Source organism: Lissotriton helveticus, chromosome 7 (genome assembly GCF_964261635.1).
Source record: "Lissotriton helveticus chromosome 7, aLisHel1.1, whole genome shotgun sequence".
NCBI lineage: Eukaryota > Metazoa > Chordata > Amphibia > Caudata > Salamandridae > Lissotriton > Lissotriton helveticus.
The window spans coordinates 1,861,137,846-1,861,161,125 of NC_136068.1; the positions used below are offsets into that span (position 1 = coordinate 1,861,137,846).

The following is a 23,280-nucleotide window of genomic DNA, read 5'->3' on the forward strand; positions in this document are numbered from 1 at the left end:
CATCTTTCAGCCCACTACTGATCCTGAAAAGTAATTCTAACCGTACTTACGGTAACTTGAATTTCCTTCCATAGGAATCCATTGTCTGGTTTCACTTGGAAATTCTTTTAAGTATGGAGTTTTGGAACTTTAAAAAATTCCTCTAAAATCAGCCAAACTACGAATTCCGATTTACTCACCTATTATCAGGAGAGACCTCAGCGCTGCATCTTTCAGCCCACTACTGATCCTGAAACGTAATTGTAACCATACTTACAGTAACTTGAATTTCCTTCCATAGGCTTACATTGACTGGTTTCACTTGGAAATTCTTCTAAGTGTGGAGTTTGGGAACTTTAAAAAATTTCTCTAAAATTAGCCGAACTATGAATTCCGATTTACTCACCTGTTATCAGGAGAGACCTCAGTGCTGCATCTTTTAGCCCAGTACTGATCCTGAAAAGTAATTTAAACCATACTTACCACTAACTTGAATTTCTTTCCATAGGATTTCATTGCCTGCTATATAAAATATATATAAATTGAAAAAAATATAAAATAAAAAACAACAAATATTACAATTTCAATATTTTTAAACACATTTTTTTTCAATTTATATTAAAAGTATGTATTGATATTTAAAAAATAAAATATCTATAAATAATACTTACGGTTATGAAAAAAAAATATCTATAAATAAATAGTTTAAAACAATGTAGTAAATCAGTATAAAAAAATAACAATTAATACATTTAAAAATTATCATTTACAAAACCTTTGAAATTCACTGAAAAAACCATAGGTTTCAGCCACGTTATAGTTAGGAATTAGCATTTAAAAAACCTTAGAAATTCACTGAAAAAAACATAGGTTTCAGCCACGTTATAGTTAGGAATTAGCATTTCAAAAACCTTAGAAATTCACTGAAAAAAACATAGGTTTCACACATGTTATAGTTAGCTGGACATTTCACTAATACAAAACCATTGAAATTCCCCCGTTATAGTTATTTCAGCTAACTATAACTCATGCGCCCGCAATCCACTGCTGATGACGTCACATAATACATCACTCATGACATGGTCAATGACATTTGCTAAGTCGGATTCCTTCCCGACCGAGCCCAGCGGAATTGCTCGGTCGGGAACGAATCCCACTGGCAATGACCGATTTGGTCGGAAGGGCTCCGAACACGGGGTCCATGGGGGTCCATTAGAATGGCGGGCAGACTTAGTCCGTCCGCCATCCCATCGGTAATCGGGACCGCCCGCCATAAGGGCGGGGGTCCCGCGGGGGGTATTAAGATGCGTCCACCACTGTGGCGGGCTCATCCTGTATTTTTAGCATTGTGGCGGGCGGTGCTCTCAGCACCGCCCGCCACAATGCTAAAAATGCACTTTTACATTTGCATAAACAAAGCGGCAGGCACCGTGCGGTGCCTGATGTGCACCCACCACCTCTCCTTCACTCTGTGGGCCCGCATCACCTCCACGGAAAGGCATCTCCCTAAGCCCATTGTAATATGGCTGGCGGTGTCTAATAGACACCGCCACCGGGAAACATCCTTTACAACGAAACTTTTACAACGCACTACCATTACAACGCAACTTTTACAACGCAAACCATTACAATGCATAGCGCTGGGGGGCGCTCTAGGATAGGGAATGTATTTAATATACTATCCAACACCTTCCTTACTGTCCACGGGGACTGGAGTTGGAATAGTAAATTAAATAAATCACTATCCAGCGCCTAAAAGCATTATGCGTTATAATGGTATGCGATGTTAAAACCGCGTTGTAAAGGCATGCGATGTAAAAGTATGCGTTGTAACGTCATACATCCCCGCCACCATATTAATCCTTTTCCGCCCCGGCCGCAAGGCGACTGGGGCGGAAAAGCGGCGGACGGTCTTTCCGCCCGCCGACGTCCCCCCGCCATACTAATATGGCGGGGGAATTTGAATGAGGATGTCGGGCGGATTGCCCCTACCAGGCTGGTGGTAGCCACCGCCAGCCTGGTGGGGGCAATCCGCCCGACATCCTAATGGGCCCCATGGTTCGGAGCCCTTCCGGCCGAAATCGTAATCGGCCCCAAAGTGTAATTTGCTCAAGCACATCATGTGATCAAGACCGGGGAGTTATATATACATATATATATATATATATATATATATATATATATATATATATATATATATATATATATATATATATATATATATATATATATATATATATATATATATATATACACAAACCAACGGGTCCCTGAAGAAACCGGACACCCCTGACTCAGATTACTTCTCCAACTTTATTTTGCTAAATTGCTGTGCTGTTGTTATGAGTTTCGACAGGATCCCCTGCATTGCTCAAACAAAGAGCGCCACAACTCTGTTCCCTTCATATAGAGTGCTGGGTCACATGATGTCATAGACAAGGACAACATACTAGGAGAATATAATGTATATCAATTCATACATTCTACAATTAAAAAGACTTTGCTTTTTCTTCTCAAGCAATATAGCTGTTACTTTTTTTAAACATTTTTGCAGTTTCCATTTTTTTGTCATTTGATATATATTTTGCTCATGCCATGAAAACAAATCCACTTGCAATACGTTTCAAAATATTGCATTTGTTTGTCCACTCTCAATCAAAGTCTGTTTTTGAAAAATCTATTCTAATGGTTCAACAACATTGACTATTGGTGCCTCGGTTATTACTTTCCACAAGTGTGCAGATTATCGAGGTTGGAGTCTACTGTCAGTGTTACAGACCAAATCAAATAGATATTAAAATAGGTGAAGATCTTCTCACTGACTATTCGTCGGCACACAAAAAGAAAAAAAGAGAAAAAGAGAAAAAATGTCCTGGCTACTCCTCAATGTCAATACTGTCCCACATGCATAACACTCGCCTCTAATTACCTTATAATCAGCAAATATTGATACCCCCTGTTGCTGATTATAAACAAACATTTTAACACACACACACATATATATATATATATATATATATATATATATATATATATATATATATATATATTTATATATAGTGAATCACATCTTAAATATAAATAAAACTGAAAAAAGTAATAAAGTGTACATTCTCTATAGACATTTACCAGCTGAAATGATGGTAATCCAAAATAATTAATTGTAACCCCACATTGTGGCAATCAAAACAGTGAGACACAACCTTCTAAGGGCATTCCATGTCCACCTGAACTCCTTGAGATATGCTAATATTATATTAAACTGTTTAATTCATGGAAGTATTGTGTGTCTCTTTTCTTCCAGGGCGAACAGACAGCTCTGGCATCCGGCTGTATTACACCCCATTACTAAGAGAGCATGATGCTGGCGTACTGACAACGGGGATTATACCACAAGCTTTTAGCTTTATCCCTCCAGGGGCAGAATCTTTCAACCTTTACTCCCTCTGCAAAACTGAAGGTTTCAATCAGGTGAATAAATGGCATATATGTGTTTAGTCATGGTCTGCTTTTTCCCTGATTATATAGGATAACGTACGTGCACACTGGAACGCTGAAGACCCCATTACGCTTTGGAATTGCTAAAGGAAGTGGAACCACTGTTTCAATTTGCTCTTTAAAACAATGTGAACGTAGCTCAAGCCTGCGCTCAGTGGGGCACTGGGCTGGAGAAAATTGATATCTTATTAAGGGGGCATTTAATTAGCTTCTCACTACTCTACGTTTTTCATTTGTTGTGCAGTGTTTGATGCGTAACAGTTACGTTTGAGCAACCAGAGGAATTCATCCTAATGGAGGCATTTTCAAACTGGGGTAGTCACCAGTTTGATGACTGGCGATGACGAGCATTGACCAGATATGCGGGAGGGATTGTCAGCAACAGTATGGAAGATACCGTAGCTTCCATATGTTTCCATTGCTAATACTAAGCTCTTCCACCAGTGGAGAAGTGTGGCTCAATGGTTAGAGCGGCAGACCCTGATGCAGAGGTCTGGCCCGGGACCAGGGTTCAATTCCCGCCCTTTGGCGGCTCTTGGACTCAATCTCCCCGGACCTGATAATTCTCGCCTCGGTGCCTAGTCTAATCATGGGTCCCACTCTGTGACTTTGGGCAATAGCTTCCTTAATCTCCACAACGGCCCCAGCAGCGCTTAGATGCCTGGCTTCACCTTGGGGGTGCCTAGGAGTGGACATTTCACATGGAAAAGCCAGGAAGGGTTCCACAGCGGTATGAGTGCAGCGCCGGGACGCCCCGTCGCGTGGGCAGCCTTGCGCTTTACAAATACAACACATTTACATTTACATTTGCTTGCATGCAGATGTCCATATTAGTGGTGCAGTTGAGGGATCTTGCTCGCCCGCTCATTCAATGTTATGGCCGCCATTCAGCAAGTGAAACTTTGACCTCATACTCTGTACAGACCATGCATCTGTGGGGGTCAGTGGAATGGAATGGAATGAAAATTTGTAGAGCGCGATGGCTACCCAAGGGCGTCCCAGCGCTGTAGAAAACTGGTTAGTTGAGCAGAAGGGGTGGGAGTGTGGGGAGTAGAGAAGTGATTAAGTGGGGGTTTTATTAAAAAGCCATGTTTTTAAAAGTTTTTGAAAGGTGAGCAGGTTAGGTTCTGATCTGATTGAGAGGGGGAGAGAGTTCCAGATTTTAGCCAGGTTGTAGGAGAGCGAGCGGCCTCCACATCTAGCTCTTCTTATGCGTGGTACAGAGGTGAGGTAGGAGGTAGCAGAACTGAGGGGCCGAGAGGGACGATAGGCTTCTACCAGGAGATGGTTTATGGTGGGGCCTGTTCCCCAGTAAGAGCGGTGTGCAACGCACATGCTCTTAAATTCTATCCTAGCTCGCACAGGGAGCCAATGGAGGTCCTTCAATCTGGCTTTGACTGAAGATCGACGAGGGAGGTTAAGCAGGATTCTAGCCGCCCAGTTTTGAACAACTTGTATTTGGTGAGTGTGGACTGTGGGGCGCCTAGATATAGGGCGTTACCGCAGTCAAGACGCGACAGGATTAGTCCTTGCACCATGATCCGTCTTGAATGAAACGGGAGAAGGGGAAGAATCTTTCGGAGTAGTCTCATCAGCCCAAAGCAGGTAGCGGCAAGTTTAGTGGCTTGGTGGTTGAAGGTGAGATTTTGGTCGAGCCAGATGCCCAGGCTCTTAATTCGGTCTTTGGGTTGAGGGGGGTTACCTAAACAGAGGGGCCAGATGGTATCAATGGATTTCGTGATGTTATTTCCAAGAAGCATTACCTCTGTTTTGTCCCCGTTAAGTTTCAGATAAGAGTCCGACATCCAGGTCGTGACAGCTTCCAGGCATTTATGACGGCTGTGGTGGGAGTTGAGTGGGGGGTCCAGCGCTACCACCAGCTGAGTGTCGTCCGCATAGGTGACAATTTTCACCCCGAAGGGGCGGACGACATCAGCTAGAGGACGAAGGTAAACATTGAAAAGGGTCGGACTCAGGGAGGAGCCCTGAGGCATTCCACAATTAAGCGGTTTACTAGAGGAGGTGAACTCCTTTTTGAATACCCGGAAGGATCTGTCTGTGAGGAATGATTCCATCCAGGTAAGTGCTGTTCCTGACACTCCCATCAAGGCAAGGCGGTGGAGTAAAATGCTATGATTTACAGTGTCGAAGGCGGCACTCAGGTCAAGTAGGACGATGGCCGTGGAGCCGCCACCGTCCAGGATCCTTCTTGCCTCCTCCGTCACTGCGATCAGGGCGGTCTCAGTTCCATGGCAGGGCCTAAAGCCAGTCTGGGTAGGGTCAAGTGCATTGTTAGATTCTAGGAAGTCTGTTAGAGCAGAGTTGACGTGCTTCTCCAGAAGTTTGCTGAGCCAGGGCAGGAGGGAGATGGGTCGGTAATTGGAAGGGTTGGACTGGTCGAGGCTGGTTTTTTTTAATAGAGCTTTGACCATGGCTCTTTTCCATAGGGGCGGGACAATGCCTGTATCGAGGGAGGAATTGAGCAAGTCTTGAATGGTGGGTGATATTTGGCTAATTATTTGAGTAAGAACCCTAGGAGGAGCTGGGTCAACTGGTGATCCAGATTTAACCAGTCTCATTAGCTTTTCTAGATTGGTTTTGTCAAGAGCGGGGAAGCTATTGAGACTAGGTGAGACTGTCGTAGGGTCTGTGTTGGTGGGGTCTCTGGGCGAGGTGGCAGAGGGGGGGAAGGAGGAGTTGATGATTTCTATTTTGTGGTGGAAAAACTCCGCTATGTCCTCACAATGAGTCTGAGTGTTATTGTGAGCTTTAGTTATATCAGGAAGTTGCAGGAGAGATTTAGCTATACAGTAAATCTCCTTGGGTTTGGACGCTGCATTATTTATCTTTTGTTCAAAGTATGTGGCTTGAGCTCGTTGGATGTCTGCTTTGTAATTTTTAATAGCTGCTCTGTAACTAACTTTGTCTGCTAAGCAGTAGTCAAGGCGCCATTTTCTCTCCATTCGCTTGCAGGCACGTTTTGCCTCCCGAAGATCGTTTGTGTACCATGGGGCTGTTGGATTGCCCCGCTTGGGATGGATGCTTTTCAGTGGGAGTAGGAGGTCTAAGGAGTTGGTGATCCATCTGTTGTAATTATCGTTACCCTGAATAGGGTTAGATGAGTTAGGGGGTTTTGTACACTGTAGGGAGTTTTGCCATTCCGGTAGAGGGATTTTTTGCCAGTTCCGTGAGCGTTGAGACGTCGGGGGTTTGGGGCAGGAGTAATGGGGAAGGGTCCAAGTGAATGGGATGAGAAAATGGTCGGACCAGGGTAGTGGGGAGGGGTTTTTAGCGAGAAGGTTAGGGCAGTTACTGAAGATGGGGTCTAGGAGATGTCCTTTTTGGTGTGTGGGCCCAAGGACAAGTTGATGTAAATCCAGGGCTTGTAGGCTTGATGTAAGTTCTCTATCGGAGGGGTCGGTCAGATCATCCAAATGGATGTTAATGTCACCCAGAATTGTGTAGTTGGCTGAGCTGAGTGCCAGGTTTGCGACTGTCGGCGCAAGGTTTGAAAGAAATAAGCCTTGGGATCCTGGCGGGCGGTATATGAGCATACCGAAAAAGGTATGAATGGGACTAAATTTGATAGAAAAAGGAAGACATTCACTGTCTGGGAGATGTACCGGGGTGCTAGTTACATCATAGTCTGCTTTATGAATTACTGCTAGGCCACCTCCAGTTCCTTTTTTCCGGTCGAGGCGGAGTATTTGATATCCAGGCGGAAGAGCTTGCACCAGATCAGGTTCTGAGTGTTCCTGCAGCCACGTCTCTGTAATAAAGAGGATGTCTGGGTTGATTTCCTCTAGCATTAGATATATTTCCGTGGAGTGTTTGGGGAGTGAACGGCAATTGAGCAGAAGCATGGAGTAAATTGCGGGTTTCATAGGGGGGTGAGGGGGCGAGATGGAAGCCGCAATTACTGCATGCAGGATGTTTTATTGAAGGGTCCCATGCGTAAAGGCAGGGTGGCTCAGGTGGATGGTTCAGTTGCCGTAGGGAGTGCGAGCTATAGGTGATGATCTGGCTCGATGAATGGGCAGGGGGAATGGCCCCTGGCCTCGTGCGGTCGCGGACGGGCGCAGACGGGCTTACCTTTGGCGCGCCTTCGGCGCGCAAACGTTGCGCCCGCTGCGCTCGTCCGCTGCGAGTCCGGAAATTGCACATAATTTATGCAGCTTCGGGTAGGGGGATGGAATTTGATTTCAAGTCAGGTTAATCAATTGTAATGTGAGTGGGGTTATGCTCTCAAACATTATCTATCATCAAGGGCCTTTAGGCAGTAGAAGTCCTCTTCTTTGAGGTTATTAAGCATGCTTCAAAAACATCAATGATCTGTTCTAGTGATGGTGGTTTAGCAGTTCATGGTGGTATTTATATAAAGAAGATTGGAAACAAACTGGAAAATTGCAGCAAGGTGATAATGATACTCTGACAACAACTGTTCCTGACATCAACTAAAACTTTAAAGATAATGGGGCATGTGCATCAAGCTATTTTGCGATCCTAAACAGTGCGATTTGCAAAAATAGGCCATTTGCGATTGCAAAATGGCCTTTTGCAATGCATGAAAGTGTTTGGGATTCGCAATTTAAGTAATCAAAGTTTCTTTCGATTTCTTAAATTGTGATTGCATTTGAAGGAATCACAATTTGCGATTCCTTAAATGCAATGCAAGAAGCAATTTGAAATAGCGATTTCGCTATTAGGGGTTGCAAATGACTGAAAATAAAAACTGGTCAGTAATTTGTGAAAACTTTGAAAAATCACTCACATGTTACACACACACATGCCCTTGGAGTATGTGGGTATGCACATGTGGTCACATGGAAATTTCAGGGGTGCAACAGGGTGTCCTTTTGGTACCCTTTGACCCTTGAAATTGCATGTGTTATTTGCGAGTGTAGGAGAGTAGGGGCTGCCTTCCTATGGTCACCCATTTTTTTGCTTTTTGCTTCACTGGTTTTCGACTTAATGTGGCTGTGGGCCTGCTAATCAGACCCACAGCCCTGCTGTTCTCTCTCTAAATTACACACCATGTACTTTAGGTACATCACCAATTGGGATTTGGGTCACTCTTATGAGTCCCTGTACAGTGTACAATAGGTACCCAGGGCATAGGTGCGCCCAAGGCCTACCAGGGGCTGCAGCATATCTTTTGCCACCCCTGGCTGGCCATCCAAACTGACACAACTGGCTGATCACTCAGCTGGGGCAAGGTCGTGTAATCACCCCTTGCTTAGATATAGTATACTTATGTCTAACCTTATATCTACCAAAGTATATGGCCTGGTCCCAAGAGGTCACCATATACATTCATTGCCTTAACCTTATATCTAGACACATAGACACATATACACCTATAAGTCACTCCTAGGGCAAGCCTTAACAATCCTGAAGGCAGAGTGCTTGGTTTTATGTGAGATGGTGCTCTAGCATGAGCTGAGCCTGTCTGCAGCTTTCGGAACCATGCCCTTATAGCATTCCACCCTTCTAGAGGGAGAAGACATGTTACTTCCATTAATCCAGGTTAAAGTTAACCAGAGCCTCAGCATCACAAAATGGATGCTGCTGCCACAGACACAAGTCTGACCTCCTGCTGCTGGGAGTCCTTCCAGCAAGGGTGGCTTGGACAATAGGTTTCCTGTCACAGGGAGGAGCTAGCACCACCCCAGACAGGCTATAGTGTATTGGGGCAGGGAGGGCTGAATGAAAGGAGACACTGCCTGAGGCACACAAGGTGTCCCATGCATAGTCCAGTTCAAACCGGTGCTGGGGCACTCCAGCCCCAGCTCTGGCGCGAAACTGGACAAAGGGAAAGGGGTGTAACCACCCCCTTCCTGGGTCCCACCCATAGGAGGGACCTAGCAGCTAATCCAGCCCCTAGATTTGGTGAATAGGTAGGAGCTGAGTCCCAAGACTTTGTATTATCCTGACTGAAACTCTGATACAAAACTCTGGACCCTTCGACATCCTACTCGACGTAGAAGACTGAAGAATCTCCCTTGTGGTCAAGGAGTGACCACCCTGTGCAATCAGGCACCATCAAGCGCTCAATGGTTTGCTTTGTCGTTGCTCCCGCCGGAGCTCAAACACAGAGCCTGACAAGACCCGGACTTCCAGACATCCAACAGGCCGATCCACAGCCACAGCAAAGCTGAGACCCGTGGAGGTGACGAGAGACGTGGGACCGGCCCTCTTGGAAAGCCAGCGAATCGCTTTCCATGCAGCTTCTGAGGCACCCTCGAAGTTGTACATTGGGGATTGAGAAGCCCCAGCCTCGAGCATCCATTGCCTTGAAGATCACCTCTCCACACTCACCGAGTGCTGCGTGGGGCCCTTTTGCATTTTCCTGCTCGATGCGTCTGTCTGGTCACTTGCCCATTGGCTAGTGGCCTCTGCGACGACGAAAACTTGAATTTCCAATGCTGGTCTGGTTGCGCTCGACTGGCCCTTGCTCCCCTGAAAAGGAGCAGCCCATCAGACCTTGCTGGTATGATCCAGAAGCCAACTTCGATTCCTGCGGGGGTTGCATTTGCCAAGGCCTGTTGACTCAGAATCGAGAACCGACACCGCCGACAGCAAGAGCCTTTGTGGGACAGTCCGTGCCCAGCAACTGGTTGTCGTCGACACCTCCTGGTCCACGTGGCAGCAGAGACAAGCTTTGCAACATCACCTGATTGTTCCCCGAAATCGCCTGGTTCCATCCTGGTCACTGGCTAGAAACCCAGACTCTGTCCCCCCTGCTTTCAGGTATTCTTCATCCTCGATCCGCCCTTGGATCCAACCGGACTCTTCTCTCATGGTCGCCTGCAGCATCCTTTCTCCAAGGCCCCATAGAACTCCACGACGAAACCCGACACACTTTGACACCTATGCACCCGCTTCCTGTGGCTGAGGTAATGCGAGTACTGAGTTGCTCGTGTAAAGGTTTACACTCCTAGTGTCCTAATTTCAAGTGGTTAGTTCCTAGTCCAGTCGGAAGACTCCTAAAACTTTAACTTTCTAACTTTACGCACCCATTGACTTCTATGTGTGCACGCGTGTGCATTCAGACACTGCGGTAATCAAACAGTAGGGAGGAGGAAAAGAGGTCCATTCAGTTCCCCATTGCAATAGTCAAGTTAATCAAAAAGGAGAATGGACACTTGTAGCTTCATAACCATTGGTTGTAATTGAGCACCCTCATAAACGCTGCTGTATTAATTGCGGTGTATATTTGTTATCCACCCATTATCAGCGTTATGGCATAGTCATCGGGGGTCCAATTTTGTGCTATATGCCAGCCTCATCCTGAGGCAACCTCTGGTCTGGGTAGCAGTGTCTAGAGAATCGAGGACACCCCCAGAGGGAAGGTGCAGGAAAAAACAAGAAAATATCTACCTAAAAAACAATGCCTCTCCAAACGAAGCTTTAATATAAGAAGGAAAGGTAATGTTATTAAAAAGAATCTTGATACTATGGTAAATCAAGTTACTAGATCACCTCATATCTTCAAAGAACGGTCAACATGTTTCAGCTCTTTATGGCCACACCGGGTCTGTAGAGCATGTGTCAGGACATAACAGGTAAGAACTTACACCATTTGTGTAGTTTTCAAAAGTGTGCGAATTTGCAAACACTTGGCTGAACCATTACTTGATTCCTACAATAAAGGAAAAAGAAATAGAAAGAACACATACAGAAATCCACATTTTGAAAAAACTGTACAATATAGCACTGAAAATGTACTCTGATTTCAGAGAAATAAGCAATTAAATGTAAATCACTTTTTGTATATGTGGACAGAAATAAGTTGAACAACTTAGGAGGTATAATGGGTCTTTGCTGGGAGCATTTTCAGTGATCACAATTGTCTGGTGTTTCTTATTATATTTAATTTGCAATAGGAATGGCAAACATTGCGACAGTCCTCTTCACCTTTACTTTCTATAGGTGTATGGACCCTCGAAATTGGAAAAAAAAGAAAACATTCACAGAGGAATACCCATATAATATATCTCGACAGGAAATGAGAAATGCTTTGCTGTGTTTCATTCCTAGTAAAACTAGTTATTGGTAGCATACACATAAACTGGCCCGTGTCTGGAGCATAAGAATTATTTTTAACTGTGGTATATACAACACGTAACCAAACTGAAGTGAAGCCTGTGTAGACCCCGTTAAGCTGCACAGCCATATCAACAAATAAGTCCAATAAATCAAATTTATATTTTTCTTTTTTCTTCATTTAATCCTTATTTTCTCCATACTTTTATCAATCCTTTTGTCCTTTAATTTCTTCAATTTATTTTACTCATTTCGCTTTCTTCTCAACTCCTTCTTAAACAACACAGGAGAAACGTATTTCCACAAGTCACCATTTATTCCAGAATACCCAATGCATTTCGGGATTTCCCTTCGTCAGGGGTTTATCTGAGAGAAAAAATTTATACTATCAATACAATCCGACTTGTTAACATCAGTGCACAAGCATTAAACTAAATATCATCCATCAACACTACCTATTAAAACTACTGTTCATTAAACATTATTTTGTTTACTTAAAATTATTTAAACAGTATTTGACATTTCATTGCTCATTACTTCCTGATTTTAATGTATCACATAGCGCCTTTTTAGATATGAAAACTGCAACTTTCATATGCTTTTCTTGTTAATTCCCTCCATTAAGACAACTTTAAAGTTAATCCGAACCCCCAGCTTTCACTATCTGCTTTCTATTCCAGTTTGAACTAAACAATTCTGCCCATACCCTGCTTACCGTGACTCGTGTTCGTAAACTGTTTGCCTTCATCATTCTAATCTGCTTTACACATTTTATCGAACCTTATTCCCGCCATCTCACGGTCTGACTGCGGTTACCCTCGCACTCTTGTTACTTGCTCGGCTTTGCTCTGTTTCTACATTTTTTTAACCCTGACATCCCTTCCCCAGGTGTTCTGAATCAGTGCTCCACCTAAGATATGAACCGGAATTCTACCCTCCCGCTCTAAGACATGTTCATTAGTACTTAAATTGGATTCCAAAAAACGTACATTATATCTTGTTCTCATCGTAAAACTACATCAACCAGAATGCTTTCCTGAGGCAATTGCCCAACCTGGATTTACTCTACTCAACATCTCGGTTACTCTTGTTTTGAGCACTATGTGACATAACACTGAATTCTGTCTGTACCATGAGCAACTCGATACAAATGTCAAAGTGATGTTTCATATTATCTTGTTATCTGTTTTCAACACAGTTCTTGTCTCTACTTAAAAACAAGATTTTATTTATGAGATAACAAACCTGTATAAAACAATGAGGAATCAGCCTAAAACAATGTGTGTTTAACTTAAAATACATGCACATACTGCTTTTGGGCATTATATCTTAATCTCCACACTATCGAATGATAGAAATCTCGGAGTTCCTTGTGAGAAAATATGCATGGACCTGTCCTCTCTCTATCACGGTGAAGTTATACACAGGAAGGGGGAGTGTCTTCTACATACCCGGGGGCAGAGCCAGCACATGACGAGGAGAATCTCCCAAACGCGGGTAAGAATGGCGGCAGAGCGTTACAAAACCAACATAGTAATAATATGCCCGAACCCACTGTTTGTAATGATTCCCCATTTCCTATTCGATCCCTTTTAGCTCGGGTTTAGATACAACCCATGTACCCCGAGGACGAACTAAACCATTGAAAACAAGGTATTCTTTTCCTTAAACATAACGTGAACCGCCAATAGCGTGTAAATAGATCTCCTTCAACCTCACGTTTTAGACCAATGTAACCACATCGGAGACCTTTATGGTCCACCATGAAATTACATGTGTATCACATTAATGGCTACGCGTTGTATATACCACAGTTAAAAATAATTCTTATGCTACAGACACAGGCCAGTTTATGTGTACGCTACCAATAACTAGTTTTACTAGGAATGAAACACAGCAAAGCATTTCTCATTTCCTGTCAAGATATATTATATGGCTATTCCTCTGTGAATGTTTTCATTTTTTTCCAATTTCGAGGGTCCATACACCTATAGAAAGTAAAGGTGATGAGGACTGTTGCAATGTTTGCCATTCCTATTGCAAATTAAATATAATAAGAAACGCCAGACAATTGTGATCACTGAAAATGCTCCCAGCAAAGACCCATTATACCTCCTAAGTTGTTCAACTTATTTCTGTCCACATATACAAAAAGAGCTTTACATTTAATTGCTTATTTCTCTGAAATCAGAGTACATTTTCATTGCTATATTGTACAGTTTTTTCTAAATGTGGATTTCTGTATGTGTTCTTTCTATTTCTTTTTCCTTTATTGTAGGAATCAAGTAATAGTTCAGCCAAGTGTTTGGAAATTCGCACACTTTTGAAAACTACACAAATGGTGTAAGTTCTTACCTGTTATGTCCTGACGAATGCTCTACAGACCCGTTGGGGCCATAAAGAGCTGAAACATGTCGACCGTTCCTTTGAAGATATGAGGTGATCTAGTAACTTGATTTACCATAGTATCAAAATTCTTTTTAATAACATTACCTTTCCTTTTTATATTAAAGCTTCGTTTGGAGAGGCATTGTTGTTTAGGTAGATATTTTCTTGTTTTTTCCTGCACCTTCCCTCTGGGGGTGTCCTCGATTCTCTAGACACTGCTACCCAGACCAGAGGTTGCCTCAGGATGAGGCTGGCATATAGCACAAAATTGGACACCCGATGACTATGCCATAACGCTGATAATGGGCGGATAACAGATATACACCGCAATTAATACAGCAGCGTTTATGAGGGTGCTCAATTACAACCAATGGTTATGAAGCTACAAGTGTCCGTTCTCCTTTTTGATTAATATGACATTTAGACACTGCACCCGCATCCCGTGGGCCTCCTGCTCCCTAACAATTGTTAGTCCAGTGTAGCCCCAGCGATTCCCAAGGCCCTAGGCCTTACCATTGTTCGTGACGTGGTCCTTATACCACTATTTTAGTATATGGTTTAGCGGGCCACCAGGGCCTATCCATATTGTGCAACTTATTGTATGGTATATTAAGTTACTTGTTATGCGCTTATGCTCTGTGCTCATAAAGAGTTCAGAGGATTGATTTAGAAATAAATACATATATATTTTGAATAGATAACCGGTCATTTGGTATTAAAAGATTTGCATATGGTAAAACAGCTGGCTTCACATGCCCTCTTGAGTTTAGCCTAAGACTGCTTTTGTCCATGCTACCCCTGGGATAGCTGGTCTATAAGGTTGACTTTACAACCATCATCATAAGGGTTGTTTGGACTGGTGCAAGGTGCTCACTAGAATAGTGAACATCATATACCAGGCCAACTTCTCACATTGGTGTGCAGCGGTTGGGATTTGAGCTTGCTGTTGTTTTACCAATTGTAATCTTTGATATCATTTGAAAGATCACATTAGGTACCTGTGACGGGGTGGACGCGGGTCCACCTGGCTTACCTGTCTCACCTCTCTTTGAACAGCATACAGGGGCCTGGCGGGGAGCCGAGGAACAGGACGACTCAGACTCGGACGATACTGGTGGACCCTGTTACTTTAACTGGGCGGAGCTGGACAAAGACATCGTCACTGGACACGCCCCCTCGACTCAGGTAAAATACGCCCAGGAACACACTCAGGGGTGTTATGCACTCGGAGGAGGCGGAGGTGAGAGCGACGAAGAGAGAAGAGGACGAGCGGAGATTGAGGACGGCGACGGAGGAGAGGCGGGAGCGGAGGAAAGAAGAGGAGGCAGGAGGAGAGACGAGAGACCATCGGAGGCAGGAGGCAGGAGCGGAGACGAGAGAACATCGGAGGCAGGAGGACGAGTTGGGACTGGAGGAGAGAGGACGACGGGGAAAGCCAGGAGGCCATCAGGAAGGCTCTTCGCCCAGCCACACTTCATCGAGGGAAGTGGGGCTACCAGAGGTACGGTCACGGCTTGCGGGCTGGGCGGGCTTTAAGTGGGCGAAACCACCATAGCCTTACCACACTCACATCCTATGCACTACCCCCACCCTCACTACCCAGCACCCAAGAGCCGAGTTGTGCACGTGTGAGTCCTCACTCCCTTTCCCTGTGTTAACGGTCCGACCAGGAGCCTAAAACGCTGTTGTTTTTCTTTACCCCCTGACGAGACGGCCCGACACCGTGGAGGAGACGGACCGGACTCCCAGTCCCAGAAGACACCGGGACGAGAGGAAAACAGCGTCGGAGAAACGCCTACAAAGACTGACAGAAGAGGCAGAGACAGCACTTCCCTATTACCGGAAAACCATAAACCGCAAACGCACTTTCAAGTTAATAAAGCCAGCGTTACCCAGAATCCCGGTGTCTGTGAGTCTCCTTGAGGGAATATTACCGAGCGCAGCAGCCCCGACCACTCCCATACCTAAGGTCCAAGTCCCGGGCGACCCTGAAGTGCCACAGTACCATAGGTACATATAACAAGACTTAGAATACATAAGTTGTACTGAACTTAGTTGTTGTAGAGGAAAGGGCCTAGCACACCCTGACTACAACTCCTAGAGAGGTTCCAGTAGGTAAACACATAGTGTAGGTAGGTGCACACACCACACCTCACTAGAATCATGTCTACCACAGGGGAGCCAAGTGTGGCTCTTCCTGGGGCAGGTGACCCTCCCAGGGCACCCTCTAGATATGAAATGCTCAATTTCCAAGAGATGAAAGCATATGTTGACAGGGCAGACATGGGCTTGCTCATGGCTACAGATGAGGGACAGGAGGAAGAGAGTGACCCTCTCCCAGACCTGTTGACTCAGAACCCTGATGATGGTTCAGTTGATGGAGTGGCCTTGGCAGGCAGCCTCACTGACCAGCAGCAACAGGACTGCAGACACGTTCTGCAGGCCTTTAGACATATGTTTTCATTAACACCTAGTCAGACTAACTGGTGCACCCATGAGGTGGACACTGGTGACAGTCTGCATGTGACGAGTAAGATCTACAGGCAACCTGACCATGTCAGGGACTGTATAAAGACTGAGGTGCAGAAAATGCTTGAGTTGGGAGTAATTGAGCCATCAGACAGCCCCTGGGCCAGCCCAGTAGTCCTTGTACCAAAACCTCACACCCAAGATGGTAAGAAAGAGATGAGGTTCTGTGTGGACTATAGAGGTCTCAATGCTGTCACTAGGACAGATGCTCACCCAATTCCAAGAGCAGATGAGCTCATTGATAGATTGGCTTCTGCCAAGTTTCTGAGCACATTTGATTTGACAGCTGGCTATTGGCAAATCAGGTTAGCTAAGGATGCCAAGGCCAAAACTGCTTTCTCAACCCCAGGAGGTCATTATCAATTTGTGGTAATGCCCTTTGGCTTGAAGAATGCACCTGCCACTTTCCAAAGGTTGGTGAACCAAGTCTTACTGGGTTGGATGACTTTTGTGCAGTCTATCTTGATGATATTGCTGTCTTCAGCTCCACCTGGGAGGATCACCTGATCCACCTGAAGAAGGCTTTAGAGGCCCTACAAAAGGCAGGTCTAACTATCAAGGCCACAAAGTGCCAGATAGGGCAGAGTAAGGTTGTGTACCTGGGCAACCTTGTAGGTGGGGATCAGGTTCAACCACTGGAGAGTAAGATCCAGACCATACAGGACGGGGCCCCTCCAACCACCCAGACACAGGTCAGAGCTTTCTTGGGCCTGTCTGGGTACTACAGAAAGTTTGTTAAGAACTATGGGTCCATTGTGACACCACTTAATGACTTGATGTCTAAGAAGATGCCAAAAAAGGTTCAGTGGACAGTTAGCTGTCAAAAGGCATTTGAAGACCTGAAGAAGGCCATGTGCTCTGCACCTATCTTAAAGAGTCCTGACTACTCCAAAGAGTTTATTGTCCAAACAGATGCTTCTGAGTTGGGGGTAGGAGCTGTGCTTTCACAACTTAATGTAGATGGTCAAGACCAGCCCATTGCTTTTATTAGCAGAAGGCTGACCCCTAGAGAGAAACGTTGGTCAGCTATTGAGCGGGAGGCCTTTGCTCTGGTTTGGGACCTGAAGAAGTTGAGACCATACTTGTTTGGCACTCACTTAAAAATTCAGACAGACCATAAGCCCCTCTTGTGGCTAAATCAGATGAAGGGTGAGAATCCCAAACTGCTCAGGTGGTCCATTTCCCTACAGGGGATGGACTTTACAGAGGAGCACAGACCAGGGACTGACCATGGCAATGCAGAGGGTCTCTCCAAGTATTTCCACTTTGAACATGAAGACACAACTGGTCAAGGTTAGTCTAATGTCCCTGCGTTTGGGGGGGGGTTATGTAGGAGAGTAGGGTCTGCCTTCCTAGGGTCACCAATTTTTTTGCTTTTTGCTTCACTGGTTTTCGACTTAATGTGGCTGTGGGCCTGCTAATCAGACCCACAGCCCTGTTGTTCTCGCTCTACATTTCACACCATGTACTTTAGGTACATCACCAATTGGGATTTGGGTCACTCTTATGAGTCCCTGTACAGTGTACTATAGGTACCCAGGGCATAGGTGTACCCAAGGCCTACCAGGGGCTGCAGCATATCTTTTGCCACCCATGGCTGGCCATCCAAACTGACACAACTGTCTGATCACTCAGCTGGGGCAAGGTCATGTAATCACCCCTTGCTTAGATATAGTATACCTATGTCTAACCTTATATTTAGACACATATATACCTATAAGTCACTCCTAGGGCAGGCCTTAACAATCCTGAAGGCAGAGTGCTTGGTTTTATGTGAGATGATGCTCTAGCATGAGATGAGCCTGTCTGCAGCTTTCGGAACCATGTCCTTATAGCTGTTCTAGGATATTGCCATACCATATACTCTTAAGTGCATTATCTACCTCGCGGTCAGATGCTAACTTTGGTTTGGCTTTATCAAAACATGTCGTGTAAGGTGTCATATGCTTTGGAATACTACCTCTAGCTATTTCTGGTGATGGGGGTAGCATTCCACCCTTCTAGAGGGAGAAGACATGTTACTTCCATTAATCCCGGTTAAAGTTAACCAGAGCCTCAGCATCACAATATGGATGCTGCTGCCACAGACACAAGTCTGACCTCTTGCTGCTGGGAGTCCTTCCAGCGAGGGAGGCTTGGACAATAGGTTTCCTGTCACAGGGAGGTGCTAGCATCACCCCAGACAGGCTATAGTGTATTGGGGCAGGGAGGGCTGAATGAAAGGAGACACTGCCTGGGGCACACAAGGTGTCCCATGCATAGGCCAGTTCAAACCGGTGCTGGGGCACTCCAGCCCCAGCTCTGGTGCGAAACTGGACAAAGGGAAAGGGGTGTAACCACCCCCTTCCTGGGTCCGACCCATAGGAGGGACCTAGCAGGTAATCCAGCCCCTAGATATGGTATATAGGTAGGAGCTGAGTCCCAATACTTTAGATTATCCTGACTGAAACTCTGATATGAAACTCTGGACCCTTCGACATCCTACTCGACGTAGAAGACTGAAGAATCTCCCTTGTGGTCAAGGAGTGACCACCCTGTGCAAGCAGGCACCATCAAGCGATCAACGGTTTGCTTTGTCCTTGCTCCCGCCGGAGCTCGAACACAGAGCCTGACAAGACCCAGACTTCCAGACATCCAACAGCCCGATCCACAGCCACAGCAAAGCTGAGACCCGTGGAGGTGACGAGAGACGTGGGACCGGCCATCTTGGAAAGCCAGCGAATTGCTTTCTGTGCAGCTTCTGAGGCACCCGCAAAGTTGTGCATTGGGGATTGAGGAGCCCCAGCCCCGTGCATCCATTGCACTGAAGATCACCTCTCCACACTCACCGAGTGCTGCATAGGGCCCTTTTGCATTTTCCTGCTTGTCGCGTCCGTCCGGTCACTTGCCTGTTGGCTAGTGGCCTCTGTGACAACAAAAACTTGAATTTCCAATGCTGGTATGGTTGCTCCAGACTGGCCCTTGCTCCCCTGAAAAGGAGCAGCCCATCAGACCTTGCTGGTCTGATCCAGAAGCCATCTTCGATTCCTGCGGGGGTTGCATTTGCCAAGGCCTGTTGACTTCGAATCAAGAACCGACACCGCCGCCAGCAAGAGCCTTTGTGGGACAGTCTGTGCCCTGCTCCTGGTTGTCGTCGACACCTCCTGGTCCACGTGGCAGCAGAGAAAAGCTTCACAACATCACCTGATTGCTCCCCAACATCGCCTGGTTCCTTCCTGGTTCCATCCTGGTCACTGGCTAGTGACCCAGACTCTGTCCTTTCTGCTTTCAGGTACTCTTCATCCTCGATCCGCCCTTGGATCCAACCGGACTCTTCTCTCCAGGTCGTCTGCGGCTTCTTTTCTCCAAGGCCCCATAGAACTCCACAACGAAACCCGACACACTTTGACACCTATGCTCCGGCTTCCTGTGGGTGAGGTAACGCAAGTACTGCAGTGCTCCTGTAAAGGTTTACACTCCTAGTGTCGTAGTTTCAAGTGGTTAGTTTCTAGTCCAGTCGGAAGACTCCCAAAACTTTAACTTTCTAATTTTACGCATCCATTGACTTCTATGTGTGCACGCGCGTGCATTTAGACACTGCACCCGCATCCCGTGGGCCGCCTGCTCCCTAACAATTGTTAGTCCAGTGTAGCCCCAGCGATTCCCAAGGCCCTAGGCCTTACCATTGTTCGTGACGTGGTTCTTATACCATTATTTTAGTATATGGTTTAGCGGGCCACCAGGGCCTATCCATATTTTGCAACTTATTGTATGTTATATTAAGTTACTTGTTATGCGCTTGTGCTCTGTGCTCATAAAGAGTTCAGAGGATTGATTTAGAAATAAATACATATATATTTTGAAAATATAACCTGTGTGGTGTCCTTTCATTTGGTATTAAAAGGTTTGCATATGGTAAAACAGCTGGCTTCACATGCCCTCTTGTGTTTAGCCTAAGACTGCTTTTGTCCATGCTACCCCTAGGATAGCTGGTCTATAAGGATGACTTTACAACCATCACCATGAGGGTTGTTTGGACTGGAGCAAGGTGCTCACTAGAATAGTGAACATCATATACCAGGCCAACTTCTCACAGCGAGTACCTATTTGGTACTCGCAAATTCCGCATGCAATTCCTATGGGCCTGTAGGCCCATAAGAATGAATGAGAAGGCATTCCTTAATCAAGACTCGCAATATGTGAATCGCAATAAAGGAATTTGTAGCAATCGCTATATTTTCTGCGATTCCTACATGCATAGGCTTTTGCGATTTCATAATTGCGATTCCTTAATAATCCCAAGGAAGGAATCGCAAAAGCCTACCTTGATGCATGTGCCAGAATGTTTCTCTTGACTCCATTCCATTATTATGTTGAAATACATAAGTAGCAGTAGTATATTAGAAAAAATATCAATTGAATAATGAAGATACATGGATGTAGAAATCTTTTTTGAACATGTTTAGCTACAGGAATCAATTAGTTTCATATGTCCTTAATCTATGGTTAAACTTCATAACTTTCAATATGGTGCCTGTTGGTCAATTATATGATTGTTGCTTGCATTTTGAACGACATCAGATACAGATTAAGGACATATGAAATGGGATGATTGCTTTGGCTAAACTTATGAAATTGCATCATGGAACCCTATTTACTATTGCATTTTTCATTTTTGTATTTGAATATCTTACCATAGTTTTGAAAATATGACTTCCAAACACATATCCAGAAATTAATTTTAGGTATCATTGTATAATGAAATTGATGAGCGCATTATGTGAAGTATTCCACTATTATGGAAGTTCCTTAGTTGTAACCTAATATATCATAGCTACTATGTTTCCTAGCTGATCAGCACCATGATCCTTTTGTGCGTCCTTTGTTTGTGGTTACCTTATGTCACATTGTATTTGTATGTCGTCTGGGATATACCACTCTGACCTGTGACCAAGGCTTCGGCCGAAACTCATCAGGTGCATTAAAATACATTTGCATTTCCTCAAAATGTAACAAAGGTGAAACTAAAGTAGGTTCGTTTAAATTCTAAAACCCCAGATATTCACTGAAAAAAACAACAATTAAAATGACGTTATAGTCAGGTGTTGAATCACGTACCAGGAAAACAGCATTTCTTCAATAATCCTCAACACGTCTACAATTTTCTAAAAACCTTACCCAGAGGGCATTCAGATCGAGCCTCCCTTTCTCACCAAACTGCCGGTACCGATGACCTCTCAGATGTGGAATGATGCCTGTTCCATTTTGTGCTGTTCTTCCCCGCCTAATCATTCTATAGATGCTGGAGATACTTCAGATGTAGAGTAACGATTGTAACACGCTCTGAACTCTTTGCAGCGGCTGTCACTGTGTAGTATTGTCATTTAGAATGCTCTTCTAGACTTGTTATGTTTTCCCTGCTCCTGTACATTCCATAAGTGGGAGTTGGGCAGAGAGAGAGTTGCTTTCGTGCACTGTGGATGTGTAAGCTGGTTCCTGCAATAAACTTTCTTTTCATTCTGAACATTTCTACGTGATTACTTCACACTGGTTATTAGCTTCCGGAATTAGCCTTCTTGGCTCCCACCAGCAATGCGAAGCCCTGATTCATGACCCACCGTACGTTCTGAACTATCCACGGATCGTGCTTCCCCCTCCACTTGTTCCAACGAGGCTGAAAGCACATCAGCTGTAGAATGATGGTCATTTCTCTCTTTAAGAAATCTAACACAGCCTTCATTCGGTAGCTTTCATTGCCCTTCACTATGGCCAGCTGCAAGGCCGCTATTGGTTCTCTTCTGCAGACGACATAGCCGCTTCCCTATCCGACAACATCACATCAGAACTCTGGGTAAGATGAGACTTTCTACTATTTCTCCCTGAGTGCCCTCACCGTCGCGAGGAGACTCTAATTCGCCCTCTGGCTGTTACCCACTTACGGAATCCCTATACTGGTCTGGTTTATTAGGTTCACAGCCCTGCATCCATTGGGAGCATGGAACACGAGGCATTGGGGAAGGGAGGGATGGGATCACAACACAGAAGGATTGGGCTGCTGATGTGGGTGGTTTTGTATACTTACAGTTGACTTGACATACAAAGGCACAACCAACGCAACTGACCCACTCAATATGTACCAAACAATCACCATAACATCCCCGACATATAACCATGGAGAACAGACCTAGCCCACCCAAATACAACCTCTTGACTTGGAATGTGAGAGGTCTGGGAGACCCTCGCAAACACTGACACATCCTTTCTTACCTGGACCGACACAACATACACTGTGCTATGCTCCAGGAGACGCATCTTAGCCCCACCACCCTATCCTCATTTGCATCCCGCTGGGCAACCTGCCGATGTTTTTCTTCATACTCCACCTACGCTCGTGACACAGTCATTTTGATTAGGCGCACACTCCCCTATACCCCCATAGGGTCCTAGGCTGACCCTGCAAGGCTGGTACAGTATCCTATGGGGCAGACTGGCTGCTCAATTCATTACGCTTGTCTCCTGTTATGGCCCGAATATTGATGACCCCGAATTCTTCCGGGTCCTCTGGGGCAAAATCCTGGACACTGGGTCAATGAACGTGGTGTGGGGAGGAGACTGTAATGTCACCCTCAATCCATCGCTAGATCGCTCACACCCACTACCTCATCATTACTTCAAGGCACATCATACCCTTAGCCACATAATCACTGACCACAGCCCTTGTTGCTGCTTGGCACAACCTTCACCCACAAGATAGAGAGGGCTCCTGCTTTTCCACTGCCAACTCCTCCTGGATTGATGGCTGGCAAATCTCTAGAGGGTTAGTCCCGTGGCTGTCCTGCTCTTCCCATTTACCGCACATCT

At 45.2% G+C, this 23,280-nt stretch overlaps 1 protein-coding gene across 1 annotated transcript in view; it reads left to right on the forward strand.

Moving 5' to 3' along the window:
- LOC144769773 (DBH-like monooxygenase protein 2) overlaps positions 1–23,280 on the forward strand; it is a 248,912-nt gene that overhangs the window by 163,626 nt on the left and 62,006 nt on the right. Inside the window, exon 7 of the mRNA XM_078653958.1 lies at positions 3,284–3,450. Within this exon, the coding sequence (XP_078510084.1) occupies positions 3,284–3,450 (167 nt within the window). The remainder of the gene's footprint in view (positions 1–3,283; positions 3,451–23,280) is intronic.